Source organism: Panthera uncia, chromosome D2 (genome assembly GCF_023721935.1).
Source record: "Panthera uncia isolate 11264 chromosome D2, Puncia_PCG_1.0, whole genome shotgun sequence".
NCBI classification, from domain to species: domain Eukaryota; kingdom Metazoa; phylum Chordata; class Mammalia; order Carnivora; family Felidae; genus Panthera; species Panthera uncia.
This window is the reverse complement of record NC_064818.1, coordinates 46250009-46273486: the sequence shown is the minus strand read 5'-3', so window position 1 is coordinate 46273486 and position 23478 is coordinate 46250009. Positions and strand designations below refer to the sequence as shown.

The window sequence follows — 23478 nt, the reverse complement described above, 5'->3', positions numbered from 1 at the left end:
GAAGCTCCACTGTGCATTCATGAGAGAGCAAGAGTGAAAAGGCAAATAAATAACCTGCTGGTGTTATTCGACACTGGTTTTAACCCTGCCTTTTCCCCCCACAAGAAGACTCGGAACCAAATTTTGAAAAGAGACCACTGGAGACCAAGCTGTAGCCCAAAACTAAACTGTAACCAGTCAGAAGAAAACAATAAATGCAAATATGGTCTCTGCAAAAGGGGAGCCAATAGCAAAACACTGCCCATGACGCTCCATCAGGATCCCAAGTGAGGCTACACTGTGTTGATGATGCCACTCAACTCCTCCAAGTCATTCCCCTGCTCCTGCCACAGGAAAGTAAGTATCTTGTCTTTGGGATAAATGTTTTCTTCAGAATAAATTAGGAAAGGCATATTTTGCCTTGTACTTAACCTGTAAGTCTGAGCAACCTAAGTCTGTCTCCAATCAACTTTGCACTCAGAAACACAGAGAAGCAGACACTGGTCTTGACAACCATAGGACAGTGTGTGGCCTCCCTCCTAGGGCTGTGTTTACATCTACACACGACATCCTCCTATAACTCATTCCTATCTGATGGCAGTCAAAACTAGAAAATACTTGAGAGATCTAGGAGAGTCAATGCTTAAATTCACTGAGATTTGCTTGCCAAAAAAACAGAACAGCAATAATTTTAAGGGCTTGTTACACATGTCCAGTCTGACTTCTACCCAGGAAGATTTGATCAACCAGAGGCACATAATGCTCATGGTATCTGAATAAAATTATGCAGAGCTCTAAAATATTCTACTAGGTAACAGCCTTCAGCAATGTCAGCCTAGTAAGACTAGCTGCCTGGCTGCAGAGAGGACAATACCCATGCTCCAGGCTTCATGATACAGATCTAGCTTACCACTGCCATCTTCCTGTAAGTGCTACCAATCATGAACTTGCTTAAGAAATTGTGTCACCTGGACCAAGTCCTATTCCCAGGGTCAAATGAGAATGCTTCCCTCATTGTAAATTAATGCCTTATCTGGGTGTTATGAGAGGCCTGAGCAGAGGCTCTGGAAAGTCCAGCCCTTAGGATGAGCCTGACCTAAGCAAATTCCTGGTATCTAAAAAAAAACTCCAGTGGCGCCTGGGTGTAGCTCAGTTGGGTAGGCATCTGCCTCTTGATTTCAGCTCAGGTCATGATCTCACAGTTGGTGGGATGCAGCCTCACATCAGGCTCCGTACCAACAGTAAGAAGGCGGCCTAGGATTCTTTCTCTCCCTCTCTCTCTGACGCTCCCCTGCGCATGCTTGTACTCTCTTTCTCTCTCTAAAATAAACATTAAAAAAAAAAATTCTAGTGGGACTGAGTTCAAGCATCCCACAGGGAATTCCAACCTTCTTCTAAAAGATTTTAGGGCAACGTACAGTGGTCCTCAGTGTTGGCCCCCAGCCAACATGGCCCCACAGTTTACAGGCACCCTGCAATTAGGCAACTATAACAGTCATCACTCCCAGTACATATGCCTAATGTCCCGGATTTCCCAAGGAGGGGACAACCAGTTTTCAACAGTTTAATCCTATCCTGGCTGGCTCCTTTTCACTGTTTATGTTCTGCTTTATGTGCCTCCTCCTGAGCTACACCTCTCCCAAGCAGCCCTTCTAAACTTTGGTTCTTTTCATTCCCTACCTCAGCCCCTTGTCTTCTACCTTCATAATAATTCTCTTCATCTGCCAGGTACTTTATGGAGGTCTGCTTACTCCTCTCTTTTCTGTTTGGTTCAGCATTCAGAGCACAACATCAGGCATAGAGTTAAGTGTGGGACAAAATCTGAACTCATATAATCCTCACATATGCTGCACTGGGCCCCCTTGTCTATGTTACAGATAAGGACACCTCATGCCGAGGATACCCTATGCCGAGTGAGGAGACAGCCTTTAGGCAGGGGGCAATTGTGGTACAATTCCCCTGAACAGGGAAGCGTATCACTTCACCCTGATGTGCCACAAGCAATCACCACTCCGAGGCTGTATTCTGTACCTCGCCGCATTCCCTTCACCAGCCCGAGCTCCAAATTACCCTGGGAGTGAGGGCCATCTGACAGCCAGGTGCTGCACATCACATTCCTGCAGCAGACACCCCCCTCCACCCTCCCTTCTCCCTCACCACATGGCCTCCCAAATCCCCTTGTCTGTCACAGTGCTAATTCACAAAGGGCAGAATCAGGAGAAGTGGTGGGTGACAGAATAAGAGTTTAGTTGACATACTGAAGAACATATTTTTCATAGCTATGTTTTAATTTCACATCAGAAAACTAGCAAATCAAAAATGTGATTTCAGATACCATACAGTGATACAAAACGTAATTAAATACAGTAAGCCCGTTTAAAGAAAATGATTACACAAACAGCACAGGTAGTGCACAGGGTGAGGGTGGGGCGTAGATGGTCATGCCTGGGGAACCCTGCTGACCCACACCCTAGGACCCCTCAGCAGGACAAAGGTCAGGGTGAGGCTGCATGGAGAGCTGCATTCAAGTGCCCCTCTTTCCATAAGGATGCCTTCAGGGTCTCACCCTACCTCAGCTTCTCTAGGCACTCCGTCAACAGAACAGGTCTTTTACTAGGGGGCAATTCTACTACTTCTTTAAAAAAAAAATAATGATTTGCTACACATTGCTGCAGTATCATTATAAACTATGATAAGTGCTTTAAATGAATGAGTTTGCAAGTGGCCAGGACCAGATCACCTTAGATCTGGCACATCAAAGTAGAGGGTTTGAATCTTATTCTAAATGCAATAAGAAGCCACTGAAGGCTTAACAAGAGAAGCATTAGGATTCTATTTACCTAGTTGCTGGGTGGTAGCCGATTTGGGAGGCTGCAAGAATTCAGGCAGATTCTTAGAAAGTTACTGCAGTAATCCAGGAGTCTTGGGCCCAGGACACAGCTGTGACGATGGAGAGAACGATGAGCTAGACATAATGTCTAGCACAACGCTATGCAAACATTTGCTCAACAAACATGTACTAAGCAACTCCAGGGCTCTGAAGTTTTACGGGCAAACAAGATATAACCCTAGCCTCATGGAACTTACTTACTTGTGGGGCAAAGGGGCAACAGTAAACAAACAAACAAACAAACAAACAAAAAACATCAATAAAAACTCAGGCAGTGAGTGACAGGTGCTCTGTTGAAAACAGGGAAAGGTGACTAGGGGACCACTTAGGGGGTCAGGATGGACCACTAGGATGAGATAACAAATTTCATGAAAACTTGCACTTAGAATCAATAAATGATACCCACTTAACGTCATTACCATTGATACAAAACCAAATACTGGGTAAAGACTCTGTGATCGAAACTGCTTAAATGTCTCAATATTCTTCCTTAATTAACTCTCTAAGAGGATCACACTTGGATGCCCATTTTAAAAACAGATGAGCCACCTAGCTGCCTCTCACACACCCCATCTAACCTTCCTGTTTCCTGTAAGGGGAGTTAGGTTTCTGAGGCTTCAAGAAAACATGGGGTGCCTCCAACAAACACTGAAACACCCCCTGTAACAAATCACTCTGTAACAAAATCTATCTAGCTGGGATACAAAGAGACAGACAGAAGGTTTATTTTTACCTGCTCTCAACTTCTAACTTCAAGTAACTTCAGTTACCTGTAATCGGTAAACTGCATGAGCATAATGCGCTCTGCAGGTGACTGATGACCAGCGCTGACAAACCAGCGCTGAACCCAGCTGGAGGCTGAGTCAACAGAAAAAGTCTCCTGAGAGACACAAGGGAGATTCCAGGCAGCATAAAACATGTCTGTGTTCTAACCCTTGTTTGTATCTTCTATCTCAAGGGTACTAAGTATCTGCTTGAGTATGTCTGCTACACTGAAGATGGAGTTTTACGCGCCATGGCCTAAAGGGGCATCGAACAACAGGCTCATTTTATAAATACTGCAAGAAAGAAATGCAGTCTCAAAAACAAAGTTATCTTTCAGAGCAGTCCTGCCCTCCCTCCCCCAGCACCATGTATCTGGTTCATGCCTAACAACTCTACATCACACAACTGTTCTTATTACAGAGGGTACATCTTGCAACAAAATTTCAGGCTGATGGCTCACCGGGAAGCAATGTGTGCACACACCTCTCCAGCGATTTTCCTGGAGGAACCAGGATTTCCCGCGTGCAGGAGGAACCTCTGCTTTGAAAATGGAAGAGGCCCACAACTTCTTGGCCCTCCTCTGTGGCAGAAAACTCTGCTCCAGGAAACCAATTTGACAATAAATTTCACATATTAAAAAAAAAACAAAAAACAAAAAAACAGAAAACAAAACTCTGCTCCACACTTTAACTCTGTTTTTTTTTTAATTCTGGACACGATCCCTGGGTTGTGGGATCAAGTCCCATGTCAGGCTATGCACTGAGTGTGAAGCCTGCTTAAGATTATTCTCTCTCTCTCTCTCTCTCTCTCTGCCCCTCCCCTACTCTCCCTCAAATAAAATAATAATAATAATAATAATAATAATAATAATGTTACATTCAACTTAACCAGACAGGCCATCTGGATTTGCATCTTCTTACTTTTCTCAGTGCTTAAACATTGGGCAGCACCTTCAAAAGTGGTAGGGTAATGGGGCGCCCGGGTGGCTTCATCGGTTAAGCATCCGACTTCGGCTCAGGTCATGATCTCGCGGTTCATGAGTTCAAGTGCCGCATCGGGCTCTGTGCTGACAGCTTGGAGCCTGGAGCCTGCTTCAGATTCGGTGTCTCCCTTTCTCTCTGCCCCTCCCCTGCTTGCATTCTTTCAAAAATAAATAAACGTTAAAAAAAAAAAAGTGGTAAGGCAAAACTTGCCATCTCACTCAGACAGTAATGATCTACCACTGTACAGTTCTATTAACTCCCGCATTCCTAGCTGAACAAACAGCAGAAGAAAAGAAATGGAGGTTGGAACAAGAAGGATTCACTGAAAGGTGTTCATGTGAGGTGGATGAAGCCTGTGGCTTTTGAATGACTGTTCTGCGGGGAAGGTCAGGTCAGGAATGCACCGAGAAGTACTCTAAACGGCCTTCGATATCACATAGAGCATATGGACTTTACTTTTTTTTTTTATTTTTTTTTAACGTTTTATTTATTTTTGAGACAGAGAGAGACAGAGCATGAACAGGGGAGGGGCAGAGAGAGAGGGAGACACAGAATCTGAAACAGGCTCCAGGCTCTGAGCTATCAGCACAGACCCCAAAGCGGGGCTCGAACTCACGGACCGTTAGATCATGACCTGAGCCGAAGTCAGACGCTTAACCAACCAAGCCACCCAGGCGCCCCTACTTTTTATGCATCATGAAGTGAATGAATGATATATGGTGAGGTCAGAAATATGCCTAAGAACAGACTAATTGTCTCAAAGGATTTGCTAGATTCTACTTTTACTTTTAAAAAGGGGGTGATACAAGTGAGAATAGGTATATAGTTTGTAAATTAAAATGGCATATAATGTGTTTACTTCTGACCACTTGGGAGGCTGGAGACAGCAGAAGAGGATCTGTCACATTGTTCAGATCTTCCTGTGAGGATCTGTGCCAGTGTCTGGTCAGCTGACACAGACATGGGGAGAAGGCCCATCTCTTCAAGGAGCCTACAAGGACATACTGCATGGACAACAGGTTGGCCAGAGCCCAGGATGGGCCAAGATGAGCAGGGCATGCAAACAAGGTTGCTGAGTGCGAGACACTGTCCGCTGGCTCCTGGGTCACCCCACAGCAGCTGACATGCTCCTGACAGGCTAGTCGAGCGACTACACCACAGGTGTGCCACGTGCTGTAGGATGGCCAATTCACCCTGTCAGCCCTCATTTTCCTAGCCACTTTCCAACTTGAGGTGGCTCTGGATCCAGTTCTGGGCAGTGAAATGTAAGCACATGTCAGGCAGCTGGCTAGGGCTTCCGGGAAAGCACTTCCTGCTGAAAAGGGTCAGTCTCAGCTGACAGACCCCTCCATCCTTCATCATTTTTCTCATTCCTGCCAAGGCCACAGCCGTGGTACCTGGAGGTCCAGCTCCCATCTTGAGGCCATGAGGTAATAGAAAGCATAAGGATGACGACAATGTGCCAAGAAGGTGGCACGGAGAGGACAGAAAATTCCTGGATCACTGACAACATTTTTGAGCAACTACATCAGCCTTGGACCACCTATCTCCAGACACAATTAGAACCACATAAACCCATAATTATTTAAGTCACCAGAGTTGGCTATTTGTTAAGATCAAATGTGCTCCTAATGGAGGGGGCAGATTCTCTGGTGACTCTCTGAGATTTTTTTTTTACCTGAGAGTAAATGATTTCTACTGGGAGAAATAGGTTTTTCTCCTATTAGTCGCTAACCGTAACACACATTCAGAATCGCCTCACTAGAAAAACATAACTGCCACACACCTTGTTGTATGGTCCTAGAGCAGACTGAGAACTGTATAAATAACTCTGCATCTTGAAAAGAAAGGAGTATAATCACATTTAAGCTAGAAGAAACCAAATCAAAACCCCAAATAACATACTTCTGGCACTCTACCTTAGAAATGTTACTTGAATGACTCATGGAATGTCCCAAAGTCTTCTCATTCTGCAAGAAAACCAAACAGGTGTTAAGTATCAAGAAAATGAAACAGGTGATTAAAATGTGCACAGACCATTAATCATAATAATCCTGGCAATCATTCCCTCAATTAGAATTTGCTGAGCGTAAAGTACTATGTGCCAGCAAAAATGAGTAAAACAATAGTCCCTGCCCTAAAGGAACTTAAGTTACCAAGAACAGGAATTTGGAATTAACAAAAAATAAGAGGGCTACAAGTGTCTTAAGGCACATTCGAATGGAGGTTCAGAGGTGAGAAATAGCATGTTCAGTTTACTGTGATGTGGTCCATGCTATGAGGAGCCACTGTAGGATGAGGAAGAAGAAAGCAGGACAGCTGACACCACCCAGGTTGTCTGGCTGTCAAGTGCTGAGTACTCAAAAGGGACATCCCACCACTCACATCTGTTCCCTTGTTTCTCCTCCTGGGTTAGAGAAATAGGAGAGTCATGCTAGCCTCCTCCATCTTTAGTCACAAAGTCTTATAACAAATTCTTCCTCTGTAATGTCTCAGTCTCCAACTCATTTGCATTTCTACTGTCAATGCTTTAGGTTTAGGTTTTCATTTTCACTTCGAATTCTTGAATAACCTCCTACCTTATCTTTCTCCCTTGAAAATGACCTCCCCGACCCAGAACTGCTATGGACTGGATTGTATTGTGTCCCCCCAAATCCATATGTTGAAATTCTAACCCCTAGTACTCAGAAGGTGACTGTATTTGGAGATAGGGTCTTTAAAGAGGTAATTATGATAAAATGAGGTAATCAGGGTGGGACTTGACCCAATATGAATGGTGTTCTTCTAAAGAAGCTGAAATTCAGACAAAGGTACACACAGAGAGAATACCAGGTGAAGACAGGGGAGAAGGCAGGGGCGGCCATCTGCACGCCAAGGAGAGAGGCCTCAGATGAAACCAAACCTGCTGACACCTTAATCTTGGACTTCTAGCCTCTAGAACCATGAGAAAATTAACTCCTGTTGCTTAAGCACTCACTCCGTGGTGATTTTGTTATAGCAGCCACAGCAAATGAGTACAGTAATCTTCCACACTATAATTTTCTTAAAAAAAAAAATCAGTGAGCATTCCAAATGTAAGTCTGATTTTCTAAAAATAAGAAAGTAACTCTTCTTGATTCCAACTGGCCTTGCTCTAAGCCCAAATGAGTAAAATAAAACAAAACAAAAAAACTATTAATGGAAGAGATGATCTCATTTCCATTTTTAAGATTATATATTCTCTATTCATCTCACATTTCACAATAACCATAGGGAAGACTAGAAAAGGGTGAGACACAACTGGCAGGTAAAATTCTTTTGGTCAGTCAGAAGTACAAAGGAGCCAGTAGATCTAAAACTGCTTTGAAAGAGTGGATTCCATGCCACCAAGGCTCCGCCAAAAGAGAACTAGCAATCAAGAAAGTGTTAACTTTCCCCTTTCCCTCAACCCACCAAATTACATACTGCCTTGACTTTGGTATACACTTGGCTTTTGAACACTCAACATCCCTAAAATGTTAGCACAGAAACATTTCAAGAGCTCCCAAGTGGCCTGCCAGCTGGCGCTTGTTTTGACAATGTTGTCTTGTCTTCACAGCAATGTAAATGTGCAATTTTTTGATTATTTTCTATATATTCTTATTTTATAAATCTGAGTGAAAACAGAAGTTCAAACTCTTGAGTATAATACAATACAGACACTGTCACTAAGTGCATAGCCTCAATGGAATGTTTCTTGGTCTTAAGCAAGTCAATCAGATAGTTATGAAAGAAAAGAACAAAATTATAAAGTATGGTTAAAGTGTTGGCAATGTCACCAAAGACTATTTCTAAGAGACCAGATGAATTAGGAATTTCATTCATTCATCTTATTCGTGCCTTCACTCACGGGGAATGGAGAGTCTGTCCACAGAACAGGTAAATCTGTAACCATTCAGGTTTCATTCATGAGTCAAGAATGTACTATGGACAAACACAGGGCACTGCTGTGAATCCAGGCTTAGAGGCTCATCTACTGGCAATTTACCACTAAATTTTAATTTAGTTTACTAAACTAAAACAAAGATACCACACGTCCTGGATTATCGGTACAGAAAACCATTACAACTGCTATGACATTACCCACTACCTTTCAAGAAATGGCCAGTTTAACACTACCTGGAAATCCACAAAGATGTTCTGAGGTACTAAGAGAAGCAGTAATTCCTTTCCCTGACTTTTTTTGACACTTACCATTCCATAGACAGGGTTATTAGGGTGGGTCTCACGGTTAAGCTAGGTAACTTTATAAATCCAGACTGAGATCGAAAAGTTGCTTATTACCTTATGAACTTGAGAAATAAATTTAATGATACAAGCCTGTGCCCTGTTTCCCTTGTTAGAACAATTCAACTAACCTGAATTTAAGTAAATATTTTTTAAAAGGCTTATAAAACTTAAAAAAAAAGAACAATTCAATATTTTACATTGGTAAAAATCAAACAACTTAACCAGCCCCAGCAGATACAGATGTTATAAAGACTGAAATCTGTCAATATTTAGAATTGCTTCTCCACTGCCTGGCAGATTAACAATTCAGTTCCAACAGACCATTGTAATTTCCCTTAAATGCTGCTACATTTATTCGGACTTACTGAAAATCTAAGAAGTTCAGGACCATAACAGAACTATTTTTCAGGAAGCAAATCCCAGCATGCATTCAAACCAGTGACTCATTCATTCCATACTTATTTACCATGCGACTACCACATGCAAACAACCATATTAGGCACAAAACATGGACAAAAATGAATCTCGCTCCTAGGCCTGTTCTAATGACGATGTCACCACAGAACTGCTTTGAAATTGTGTTTTGATGAGAAATATACAACCAGGGGGAAAATGAACAAAAACATTTTTAAGAACGTTAAAAAGCACATACATGAATTATAGCAGGGTACACTGGTACGCTTCGGAATAAAAAGAAGTAAAGTTTACCAAACATCAACGTTAAGAACGGGAATTAGGCATACCAAAGAGAAAAAGAGTTCCATTCCAGTTTAAGCCAAAACTAAGCTTCAATGCCCAAGTGATACAGACTTCAGCAAACTATTTTTATAAATCTTTAATATGCTTAGTCACCACTTAATGGGTCCACCACGTTGTAATCCTGGGAGAGAGAAAAGCCTCACTGCTGGTAGCAAAAACTGTTACCTTCCTTCCTCCGAGAAGGCACCAGGTGATGCCACACTGTGATACCACCCGCTCCCCTGGCCTTCTCTCCTCTCCATGTGTCTCTGGTGGGCTCTTTTTGTCTACGTTAAGCAAGAGCTCCTCAGAACACAGTTCCATATCCTCTTCTCATTTGTGGTCTCCCTTAGAGCAGTGCTTCTGAAACTTTGTGCACTTGAATCATTTAAGGACTTTAGTAAAAATGCAGATTGTGATTTGTTAGGTTCAAGGTGGGTTGAGATTCTGCATTTCCATAAGTTCCCAGGTGACTCCCATGCTACTGGTCCCCAGACTACACTTTAAGATGCAAATTTCATTCCAAATCCTGGGCCAGCATAATCCATAAAGGCTATGATTCATTTTTTTAATTGAAGTATAACTGAATATAATTCTTTTTTTTCAGTTTTTTTTAAATATGAAATTTATTGTCAAATTGGTTTCCATACAATACCCAGTGCTCATCCCAAAAGGTGCCCTCCTCAATACCCATCACCCACCCTCCCCTCCCTCCCACCTCCCATCTACCCTCAGTTTGTTCTCAGTTTTTAAGAGTCTCTTATGCTTTGGATTCATTTTTTTAAAAAGCAAACCATAACTAATATAAAAGTGAATTTCTGCATACAATATGGCAGTGAGCTCACAACTGAGTTAATACAAATAAATCAATCAGTGTATGACTGATACATACACTGGGAAAGGAGTCTGAGGGTGTGAGAAAGAGAAGTTTTATTAATGTAAGATGTTACCAAATCACAAAGATAAAGAGAAGCTCTGTTGAAGAATAAGGGACATTTCACAACTTAATCAGTCCTGTCAATGGCGTTTTCCAAGTCCATGTGTGGCTCCAATAGCATGTACCTTGCGGGTAGAACAGAGATGCAGAGCCCACAGAGACCAAATACACCCTAGAAAGTAGAAGCCAAGAATTAACAAGAAGACAATGAGGTGAGATGTCTAAGCAAGTTTTAAGGATTTTGTATAAAGGAGTCAAACAATTAAACTTCATGTGGGAGCTTCCCTGAAACTCTGACCAGGACCAGTGATTAAAAACACAAGAAACAAACAAGGTAAAAACAAAACAAAACAAAAACACTCTGTGTAACAGATAACTATGTATCTACCCAATACTCATCCCTGCCAACAGAACAAATTTGTTCTGAGCAGGAATGGACCCAACCCAAAGACTCTCTCACTCTCTTTTGCAGTTAAGGCTAAATATGTAAGAAAGTTCTCCCTAGACATTAAACTTGAGGTTTTCTGGGAGAACATTTTGCTTTCCTGATATAGGCATTGCTCCTTTCTCCAGCATTCCTCCTTACCTCAGTCACCCTGGAATAAAGATAGCATGCCAGGAGGTGCAGCAATCACGGTGGGACAGTGAGGAGAAAAAGTATACGCACAGGTCTCCAACTTTTTAGTCTTAGGGCACCTTTACAATGTAAGTTACTGAAGACTCCTAACATTTTGAGTATGTGGGTTATATATATTTATATTTTCCACATTACAAATTAAAACAGGGGCACCTGGGTGGCTCAGTTGGCTAAGCGTCTGACTTTTGATCTGGGCTCAGGTCATGATCTCACGGTTCACAGGATCAAGCCTCACACCAGGCTCTGCATGAATAGCACAGAGCCTGCTTGGGATTCTCTCTCTCTCTCTCTTTCTCTCTCTCTCAGCCTTCCCCACCCCCACCCATGTGCTCTCCCTCTCTCAAAATAAAACTTAAAAAAAAAAGAAAAGAATGTTTACAATATGAATCTCTTAATTCAATTAGAATAATAAGCCCAGTTAATATAAATAACATTTCCACGAAAATAACTATCTTTCTGAAGAAAAATAAGTGCACAGAGTAACACAGTTTTGTATTTTTGTAAATCTTTTGGATTTATAAAGTTATTGTCCAATTAATAGAAGACAGCTGGATTCTCATATGTGCTTGCACATTCAATCTCCTCTGTTGTTTTTAACTGAAGTAAATGAAGAAAATTTGGCCTTATACAGTTAGGTATTTATAAAAGGAATGTGTATTTAAAAACTATTTGAGGTAACTGGATATTCTTTGTACTACACAAAAACTCAAGTAATTAGCTGTGATGTAAACTCTAAAGTGACATTAATAAATTTTTAATACTCCATTAAAATCAACTGGCCCATCTTTTACTTTGATTTTCTCTCTTAATCATGTATGACTCTATAACATCACACCCTTGGCCATTTAGAAATTATTGGTTCACTGAGTTATACAACTCTTTCAATACTGACACAATCCGTTATGCAACATGAAAAAAAATCACTCATTAATATGACAACCAGCATCTTTAACTATTGAAAAGTTACCAAGCTCACAGTGATGGATACGAGTTTTCCAAAATTCTAATTTTTGCTTACAGATGTCAATTTTTTTCATTGGCAACAAAAACTGTTACTTGCTTTCCTTGAAAAGAAAAACTGGCTCATTCATTCAATTTAGACAAAATGTCTGACAAATCTCCAAGTCAGAATAACTAGAATTTGCCAGTAATTCTTTCAAATAAAAATTATATTCCATTAAAAACACTGACTAGTTAACTTAGCAACTCAATCATAGACGTGCTTTACCCTGAGGCAATCGCTGCACGCTGGCATGCAGTAGAAATGATGTATACCAGATATGCAAAGATGGAATAAAACACATAATCTATAATGAGGAGAACAGTCAATTAAAAATGACACACATATTAAAATTAGTAGAAAATGAAGTCAAAGTATTGTTACAACTGTCTTTGAAATGTTCCCAACGTTAAAGAGATGTAAGGTATAAGAAATATATCAAACTTCCAAAGATAAGCAAGCACTAAAAAAGCTACACAAAGAGATACACTTGCTAACACCATACATAAAATAAAAAGAAATTCTTAAAAGTGTTCGACTAGCCCACATGATGGTAAGAAAAAGAGAAGTAAGAGAGATGGGGAGAGAGAGATGGGGAGAGAGCGAGAGGGAGAGATATCAAAACAGTAGAACAGAAAATAAAAAGTAAAATGGCACCCTTAATTCCAAAAGTATCAGAAACTATCCTAGGGGCGTAGAGCAAATAGAGAAACATTTATTCAAGAAAACTGACTACACCTTGGTAAGAACACTGGGATCTGTGGCATCTGAACCACAACCCAGTCCATCCTCAGGCTGACAGAAGCTCTACTCTGAGAGGGTGCAGCCAAGAGAAAATGGCTCTATTTCTCCCCAGCTCCCAAGAGCACAGAATGGTATCTCCAGGAGAGAGGCAGGCCCCAAGCATTACACATCCTACTCCACCATCTCCATATTGTAGAAGCCATGTTCCAGGCAAAAGTGATTAGAAGTAGGTCTGGGCTCTCTCCTGCACAATGCCCACTGGCAAAGCAGAAGCTCTACTCCAGGCATGGCAGACTGAGTGTAATGTGGTCCCAACTTTGCTTGGCCCCACAGACTAATAGGGTGGAAGTTCCACACCAAGAAAGGCAAAACAAGAAAGCCACAGGCTACTGCCCTACCAATGTACTGCTCATAAAGCAGGTGTGGCACTTCAAAAGATGTGGGTCACCTTACCTGCCCCCAGCTCTGGAGCGTAAGCTTTGATTTTGCAAAGGTGGAAAGGCAGGCCAAGAGAAGAGAGCTCCTCTGCTATCTCCAAGGAAACAAACATTAACTTTAATAGAATACGTAGAAATTCAAGGCTAATGGTGCTGGCAAAAACGATGACATTTTATGAGGAGACTGGTAGCTCCAAGAGAGCAACAAGCAAAATCACAAAACAACTAAAAGTGTACCACAGAAAAGCAGGGGCAGAGACAACTAAGAAGGTCCTCCAGAGGATGGAAGAAACCTCAAATACTGGTCTTGAAAACAGCAGCAGGGGCACTGGGATGGCTCAGATGGTGAGGCATCGTGACTTGAGCTCAGGTCATGATCTTGGGTTCAGGAGTTCAAGCCCCACATCAGGCTCTGCGCTGACAGCTCAGGTCCTGGAGTCTGCTTTAGATTCTATGTCTCCCCCCCAACCCCCCTCTGCTCTCTCTCCTCTGCTCTCTCTCTCTCTCAAAAATCAACATTAATTTTTTTTTCTTTTTTAAAGAAAACAACTGCAGCAAAAGGATCTGAATTTACTTGGATCAGACCATGGAACAATGCCCTATGAAACTGTCCAAAATAGCAGAGCAATCAGCCAGCAGTTAATGGAACTAAAAACTCAGTGTGAAATCAACAGAGACATGAAAACTTAACATATCAGGGAAAGGCACAGTCAAAAAGAACACTGCTATAAACAGTCATCTCAACTTGAGAGAATGCAAGCCCAAGGCTCACCTCTCCGAAAAGCAAAATCAAACTATATATTGTGAGGAAAACCGATTTTACTGTAAAAATCTGTAAGTTTTACTGTAACTTTTACAAGTTACTAAACAAAGAACAACCCCCAGGAGGTAGGGGGGGGGGGCTGTAGAAAAATTTAATTCAGAGATGCTAAAAAGTATTATCTAAAATATACAGCATTGAGTAAAAAAATTACAAGACCTGCAGAGAAAGAGGAAAGTATAACCCAAAGAGGAAAAAAAGGCAGTTAACAGAAAAGTCCCTTGAGCGTGCCCACAAATCATCTTTAGTACACAAAGGCTTCAAAGTAACTATTATAAATATGTTCACAGAACTAAAGGAAGCCATACTTAAAGAGGCAAAGGAAGATATGATGACATTATCTTATCCAATTGATGAAAGCAATAAAGAGATAGAAATTGTAAAAAAAAAAAAAAAAGTGAACATGGAAAATGTGGAATTGAAAAGCACAACTGAAATGAAAAATTCATTACAGACATTCAACAGATTTGAGCTAGCAGAGGAAAGAGTCAGTAAACATGTAGACAGATCCTAAAAGATTATGCAATCTAAAGAACAGAGATCAAAAACAATAAAGAAAACTAAATGGAGCCTTAGAGAAACATGGAACATGATTAAGTACACTACTATATCCATAATGTGAGTACAGGAGAAGAAAAGAAAGGAAGATAAAAAATATTCAAAGAAATAACGGCTGAAAACTCTCAAATTTGATAAAAGCATTAATCTCCACATCCAAGAAGCTAAATTAAACCTAGCAGGATAAAAGCAAAAGAATCCACACCCAAACACATCAAATCAACATGCTGAAAGACAAGGAGAAAACCTTGAAAACCTTGAAAGCAGCAAGGGACAAATCACTAGTTATATACAACAAGACCCTGAAAAGATTACTAGGTGACTTCTCATCAGAAACCATGGAAGCCAGAAGACTGAGGGGGGCATACTTGGAGAACTGAAAGGAAAGGAATTTCAACCAAGAATAGTATTCCAGCACACCTATCTTCAATACGAAGTGTAAAATGAAGATAACAAGAAGATACCAAGAATGACAAAAACTGACAGAATGCGATGCAGGCAGATACCCCATAAAAGAAATGCAAAGAGAAGTTATTCAGGCTAAAAACAAGTTAACACCAAACAATAACCAGAAACCACGTGAAAAAAAAAAAAGAATGCCAGAAAAACTAATTATATAAAAATAAAAGCCAGTTTACATACATGTATCTCCTGTCCATTCATCTGTTAAATGATTTTAAAAGGAAGTACATAAAAACATGCACATATTGTATTGTTGAAATGATAACACAAAAAAATGTGATATATCTGACAAAAACAAACAAAAGAGGTGGGTGGGTACAAAACTGTACTGGCAAAAGGAAGTGATGGCCGATGGCAGCTCAAATCCATAGAAATAAGTAAGAAGAAATGCTAAATAACTTTAAAACAACAAACTCTGTAAGTTCTCTCCTTTCTTTTACTTCTTTAAAAGAGAAATTAGGGGCACCTGGGTGGCTCAGTTGGTTAAATGTCTGACTTGAGCTCAGGCCATGATATTGTGGTTCATGAGTTCAAGCCCCATGTTGGGCTCTGTGCTGACAGCTCACTGGAGCCTGCTTTGGATTCTGTGTCTCCCCCTCCCTCTGCCCCTCCCCTGCTCACGCTCTGTCTCTCTCTCTCTCTCTCTCTCTCTCTCTCTCTCTCAGAAATAAACATTAAAAAAATTTTTTTAAAAAGAGAAATTAATAACTGCAACAATGTATTATTGGATTTGTAACATATATAGATGTAACATGGTAACAACATTAGCAAGAAAGGCAAAGAGGGAAGACTTACATAAGAGGCATGATTTTATATCTTACTGGATATATCTGGAATTAAATTAATATGATGAAACTGAAGTTAGATTTTGTTTTAAAAAATATATACACTAAACCCTGGAGCAAACACTAAGAAGACAACTTTAAAAATTCAATTAATGCAAAAGAAGCCAGTAAAGGAGAAACAGAGAGAAAAAGCACAAGATATATAGAAAACAAAAAGTGAAATGACTGACAAATCAAACCGTATTAACAGCAATAAATATTAACAATCCAATCAAAAGGAGTTGTCACAGTGGATAAAAACATAAAATGCAAGTCTACAATGTCTAGAGAAGACACATTTTACACTGAAAATTACAAACAGGATTAAAGTTAAAAGAAGGAAAAAGATAAATATTGCAAAAAAAGGTAACCATAAGAAAGCTGGAAAAACCATACCAATATCAGACAATACACACTTAAGAAAATTATACTAGAGATAAAGAGGGAGATTTATTATAAGACAGTCAATCCATCATGAAAATATAACCTCATAAGAGAGCCAAAAATTACAGGAAGCAAAAACTGACAAAGTAAAAACCAGGCAATTCAACAATACTGGCAGACCTCAATTCCCCATATTCAACAATGGACAGAACAACCAGGTAGAAGACCAACAAAAGATAAGACTGGAACAGCGCTGTAAACCAACTAGACCTAACAGACCTCTACAGAAACACTAACCCCTACGAGAGAATACACCTTCTTCTCAAATGCACATGGAACTCTCTCCAGGATGGCACTACTAAGCAGACCATAAAACCAGCCTCAATAAATTCAAAAGATCTGAAATAATGCAAAGTATGATATCTCACAACAGAGTTAAATTAGATGTCATTAACAGAATAAGAAAAATTCACAATTAAATGGAAATTAACAAAATCTGAAATAACCAGTTCATCAAAGAACTCACAAAGAAAATGAGAAAATATGAGACTAATAAAAATGAAAACACAAACTACCAAACTTATCCAATGCAGCTAAAACTGTGCTTAGAAAGATACTTAGAGCTGTAAACACTGATAGATATAAAGAATAGGCTCAAATACATTACTTCTGCAACAAGACACTGGTTAAAAAAAAAAAAGAGTAAACTACACCTAATTAGCAAACAGAGGGAAACATACATGAACATGTTAATAAGGACTAGAAATTGGATGGAGAAAAATCAACAAAACCAAAAGTTGGTTCTTTGACAAGACTAACAAAACAAAACAAAAAACCAAGAACCTTTATGTAGCTTCACCAAGTAAAAAATGAAATACAACTCAAATTACTAAAATTAGGAATAAAAGAGTTTGTATTACCAACCTTACAGAAATATAAAGGATTATAAACGAATGCTATGAACAATTTTATAACAAAATAAAAGAGAGAGAGAGAGAGAGAGAGAGAGAGAGAAGTTAAATAGGAAAATTCCTACAGAGACAGACACAAACCAGCAAAAGTGACTCATGAAGAAATAAAAAATCTGAATAAGCCAGATTGAATTACTTATGTAAAAATTTCCCACAAATAAAAGACTTAAGCACAGATGACATCACTGGTTAATTCCACCATTTAAGGAAGAAAAATACCAATTCCTCAAAAGCTCTTCCAAAAAATTAAAAACAGAATAAGAGAAAAGAACAATTTCCAACTCACTCTGTGAGGCCAATATCACTTAAGAAAAAAAAAGAAGACCAAAGATAGCACAAGAATAGAAAACAGCACATCAATATTTCTTATAAATACAGAATCAAGAATTCTCAGCAAAATATTAAACCAAATCCAGCAACAGATAAAAAGAATATACACTATGACTAAGTGGCATTTATACTAGGAAGGCAAGGTTGAAATAGATGAAACTGAACATAACACACAAGATCAAAAGAATTTTAACAAACTCAAAATGGATAAAGGACGTGAATGTGAGACAGGAAACCATCAAAACCCTAGAGGAGAAAGCAGGGAAAAACCTCTCTGACCTCAGCCACAGCAATTTCTTACTTGACACATCCCCAAAGGCAAGGGAATTAAAAGCAAAAATGAACTATTGGGACCTCATGAAGATAAAAAGCTTCTGCACAGCAAAGGAAACAATCAACAAAACTAAAAGGCAACCAATGGAATGGGAAAAGATATTTGCAAATGACATATCGGACAAAGGGCTAGTATCCAAAATCTATAAAGAAGAAATGGGCAGTGAAGAAATGGGCAGAAAACATGAATAGACACTTCTCTAAAGAAGACATCCAGATGGCCAACAACCACATGAAAAGATGTTCAACGTCGCTCCTCATCAGGGAAATACAAATCAAAACCACACTCAGATGTCACCTCACGCTGGTCAGAGTGGCTAAAATGAACAAAACAGGAGACTGTAGATGCTGGAGAGGATGTGGAAAAATGGGAACCCTCTTGCACTGCTGGTGGGAATGCAAACTGGTGCAGCCGCTCTGGAAAACAGTGTGGAGGTTCCTCAAAAAATTAAAAATAGACCTACCCTATGACCCAGCAGTAGCACTGCTAGGAATTTACCCAAGGGATACAGGAGTACTGATGCATAGGGGCACTTGTACCCCAATGTTTATAGCAGCACTCTCAACAATAGCTAAATTATGGAAAGAGCCTAAATGTCCATCAACTGACGAATGGATAAAGAAATTGTGGTTTATATACACAATGGAATACTACGTGGCAATGAAAAAGAATGAAATATGGCCTTTTGTAGCAACGTGGATGGAACTGGAGAGTGTTATGCTAAGTGAAATAAGTCATACAGAGAAGGACAGATTCCATATGTTTTCACTCCTATGTGGATCCTGAGAAACTTAACAGAAGACCATGGGGGAGGGGAAGGAAAAAAAAAGTTAGAGAGGGAGGGAGCCAAACCATAAGAGACTCTTAAAAACTGAGAATAAACTGAGGGTTTATGGGGGGTGGGAGGGAGGGGTGGGTGGGTGATGGGTATTGAGGAGGGCACCTGTTGGGATGAGCACTGGGTGTTGTATGGAAACCAATTTGACAATAAATTTCATAATAAAAAAATTTTAAAAAAGACACAATAAACATCTGACAAAATCTTGCACCTTTCCTGATAAAAACTGTCAACAAACTAGGAGCTGAATTTCCTCAACCTGACAAAGAGCATCTACAATAAATCCACAGTAGTTAGTTAACATCACACTCAGTGATCAAAGAATAAATGTTTTTACAGTAAGATTAGGAACAAGACAAACAGTTCACTCTTTCAACTTCTATCCAACACTGTAGTGATGATTCTAGGTAGGGTAATTAGGCAAGAAAAAGAAAGAAAGAAAGAAAGAAAAAAAGACATCCAGCTTGGAAAGGAAGGTAAAAGTATCTTTGTTTGTAGATGACATGAGATTGTATATAGAAAATCCTGAAGACAAAAACAATATACAAAAATAAAGTCCACTTATATACATTGTAAATGAAACCCAAACCAAAATTTAGAAAAGTCATTTACAGTATTGTCAAAAAAAAAATGGTTAGGAATAACTTCAGCATGGCAAGTGCAAAATTTATACCTTGAAACTACAAAATATTTTTGAAAAAAATCAAAGACCTAAATAAATGGAACATCCTTTCTTAATGATCCAGATGACTTAAAATTTTTAAGATAGCAAAACTTTTCCTTTTGACCTACAGACTGAAGGAAATCCCCATGAACATCCCAGTTGACTTTTTTTTAGAGCAACTAACAAGCTGATCATAACACTCATTACATGGGACCAGCAACAGCCAGACTAATCTTGAAAAGGAAGAACAAAGCTATACTGATACCACAACTTGGTACAAAGCTATAATAATCAAAACAGGTGACATTGGTATTAGAATGGTACAAGAATCAATGGAATAAGACTGAAAGTCCAGAAGTAAGGCTTTCCATTTTTGGTTACCTAGTTTTCAGTATGAGTGTAAGACAAGTCACTGGAAAAATAGTTTTTTTCAACACATAAGGCTGGGACATCTGGACATCTACATGCAAAAGAATGAAGGTGGACTCCTTCCTCATCCTATAGACAAAAATTAACTCAAAATGGATCACAAAACCAATATAAGAACTAAAACTATACAACTCTTACAATATAATATAGGAGTAAATCTTAATGACCCTGAGTTAACAAGCAAAGCCTTCTTAGACACACAGCAGCAAAAGACACACAGTGGCAAAAGAAAAAGGTAAACTGGACTTCATCAAAATTAAAGACTTCTGTGATTTAAAGTAAAACATCAAGGGGTGCCTGGGTGGCTCAGTCAGTTAAGCATCTAACTCGCAGTTCCAGCTCAGGTCATGATCTCACGGTTCATGAGATCGAGCCCCACCCACATTAGACTCTGGGCTCTGCACTGACAGAACCTGCTTGGGATTGTCTCTCCACTTCCCCCACTCTCTGTGCCCTGCCCCCCCCCCTCAAAAATAAATAAACTTTAAAGGAAAATTCTAACTTAAAAAATATAAAGTACAACATCAAAAAATGAAAAGAAATGGGAGGAACAGAATGAAACAGAATGGGAAGAAATATTTGCAAATCATACATTTAATAAGGGACTTATATCTAGAATAAACAATGCTTACAACAATAAAAAATAACTTCTAAAATAAGCAAAGGCTCTCAACAGACATTCCTCCAGAATAGATCTACAATGGCAAAAAAAAAAAAAAAAAAAAGGAAAATAATAGAAAGGAATTTCCTCCGTTTGATAAAGAGCATCCACAAAAAAACTACAGGTAACATTACATCTAATGATGAAAGACTGCTTCTTCCCTAAGATTATGAAAAAGGCAATGATGTCAGTTGTCGTCGTTGTCCTCCTCTTCCTCCTCATCCTCCTCCTCCTCCCCCCCCCCCCTCCCCCCCCCCTTCTCCCCCTCCTCCTCCTCCTCCTCCTCCCTCTTTTCTAATTTAATTGGAGTAAAATACATGTAACATAAAATATATCATTTTAACCATTCTTAAGTGTAAAGTTCAGTATTGTTAAGTATATTTATGTTGTTGGGTAACCAATCTCCAGAACTTTTCATCTTGCAAAACTGAAACTCTATACACATTAAACAACAATCCCCATTTCATTGTCTCTCCAACGCCTAGCAACCACCATTCTACTTTCTGATCCAATGACTACCTTAGATACATCAGGTAAGTGGAATCATTACCTAGCATGATGTCCTCAAGGTTCATCCATGTTGTAGCATACGTCAGAATTTCATTTCCTTTTAAAGGCTAAATAAAATCCCGTATTTTGTTTACCTAATCATCCGTCAATGGTCAACTGTGCTGCTTCACCTTTTGGCCATCATGAATAATACTATTATGAATATAAGTGTCCAAATATCTCTTCAAGACCCTGCTTTCAATTCTTTTGGATATATACCCAAAAATGGGATATGCTGGATCATATTCTATTGTTAATTTTTGAGAAACCATCATACTGTTCTCCATCGCAGCTGTACCATTTTACATTTCCAGCAACAAGGCACAAGGATTCCAATTTCTCCACATCCTCACCAAAACACTTTTTCAAGTAGGTATCCTGATGTGTATAAGCTGATATCTCATTGTGGTTTTGAACTGCAATTCCCTAATGACTAGTGATGGTGAGCATCTTTTCATATACTTGTTGGTCATTTATGTATCTTCTTTGCAGAAATGTCTAATCCATTCAAGTCCTTTCCCCATTTTAATTAGGTTATCTGTTGTTAAGTTGTAGGTTTTTGTTGTTGTTCTTGTTGTTTTTTTGAGAGAGAGAGAGAGAGAGAGAGAGAGGGCATGCACGAGTGGGGGAGAGGGGCAGTGAGAGAGAGAAAGACAGAATCCTAAGCAGGCTCCATGCTCAGGGCAGATCCCAGTGCAGGGCCTGATCCCATGATGCTGGGACCATGACCCAAGCCGAAATTAACAGCTGAACACTCAACAGACCGAGCCACCCAGGCACAAGTTGTAGGAGTTCTATATATTTCTGAATATTAACCTCTTATCAGATATATGATTTGCAAATGTTTTCTCCTATTTCACAGATTGCCTTTTCACTCTGTTGATTATGTGCTTTGATGCACACAAGTTTTTAATTTTGATGCAGTCCAATGTATCTATTTTTACTTTTGCTGCCTATGCTTTTAGTGTCAAGAAATCATTGCCAAATCCAATGTCATGAAGCCTTTCCTCCTATATTTTGTTTTTCCAAGAGTTTTGTAGTTTATTTTAGTTAGGACTTTGATACATTTTGAGTTAACTTTTGTAGGCAGTGTAAGAGTCCCACTTTCTTCTTTTGCATGTGGATATTTAGTTTTTCCCAGCACCATTTGCTGAAAAGAATGCCCATTCCCCCCTGATAGTCTTAGTACTTTTAAATCATTTAGCACTCAAAAATCATTTGAGCACACATGTGAAGGTTTATATCTAGGCTTTCTATCCTATTACATTGGCCTAAATGTCTGTACCATGGCCAGTGCGACCGTGTTTTGATTACTATTGCTTTGTAACAAGTTCTGAAATCAGGAAGTGTGAGACTTCCAACTTTGTCCTTTTTTTTCAGTATTGTTTTGGCTATTCTGGGTCCCTTGAGATTCCATATGAATTTTAGAATATGTGCTGTAAAAGCAAGCACTCCATATGAATTTTATGATAAATGTTTTACTTTAGGTAGTATTGAACTTTTAACAATATTAAGTCTTGTGTTCATTCCATGAACACAGAATGTCTTTACATCTATCTATGTCTGATTTCATTTCTTCCAGCAGAACTTTACAATTTTCAGAGTCCATGTCTTTCATCTCCTTGGTTAATCAACAAAAAAATTCCTAGTATATAGGAGTTCTGCAAAGTCACAAGACACAAGATAAACACAAAAAAATTAATTGCATTTCTATGTATATCAGACAGGACATGAAAATTATTACTTACAGTCATTGTAAAAAACTAAAGTGTTTAGGTGCAAATCTAACAAAACCAGACGTGAATGCTAAAACTAAAATGCTAATGAAAGAAATCACAGAAGATCTAAGTAAACAGAGACATACTGTATTCATGGGTTCGATGACTCAGGATAGGAAAGCTGTTAACTCTTCCCCAAACTGATAGACAGTTTTAATGCAGTTCCTATCAAAATCCCAGAAATTCTTTTGTAGATACAGAGAAAATTATTCTAAAATATATGAGAATAGGTAAAGGAATTAGAATACCTAAAAAATTTCATAAAAGAATATTAAGGCAGGAATAATAAGTTTACATGATTTCAAGACCTATTACATAGCTACAGTAATCAAGACTGTGGTATTGAGAGAGAAACAGACACACAGATCAATGGAACAGGATAGAGAATTCAGAAACAGACCCACATAAACAATGTGCCCAACTGACTTTAGAGAAAGAATCTTCAACAAATGGTGCTGGAGCCATTGGACAATAAGCAAAAGCAAAAAAAAAAAAAAAAAAAAAAAAAAAAAAAAAAA

The 23478-nt window shown here is 39.1% G+C and overlaps 1 protein-coding gene across 1 annotated transcript in view; it reads right to left on the bottom strand.

Annotated features, from left to right (window-relative positions):
- The window catches only part of MARCHF8 (membrane associated ring-CH-type finger 8), a 122635-nt gene that overhangs the window by 16271 nt on the left and 82886 nt on the right, over window positions 1–23478 (bottom strand). Inside the window, 1 exon segment of the mRNA XM_049646378.1 lies at window positions 6537–6587. Coding sequence (XP_049502335.1) covers window positions 6537–6587 — 51 coding nt within the window.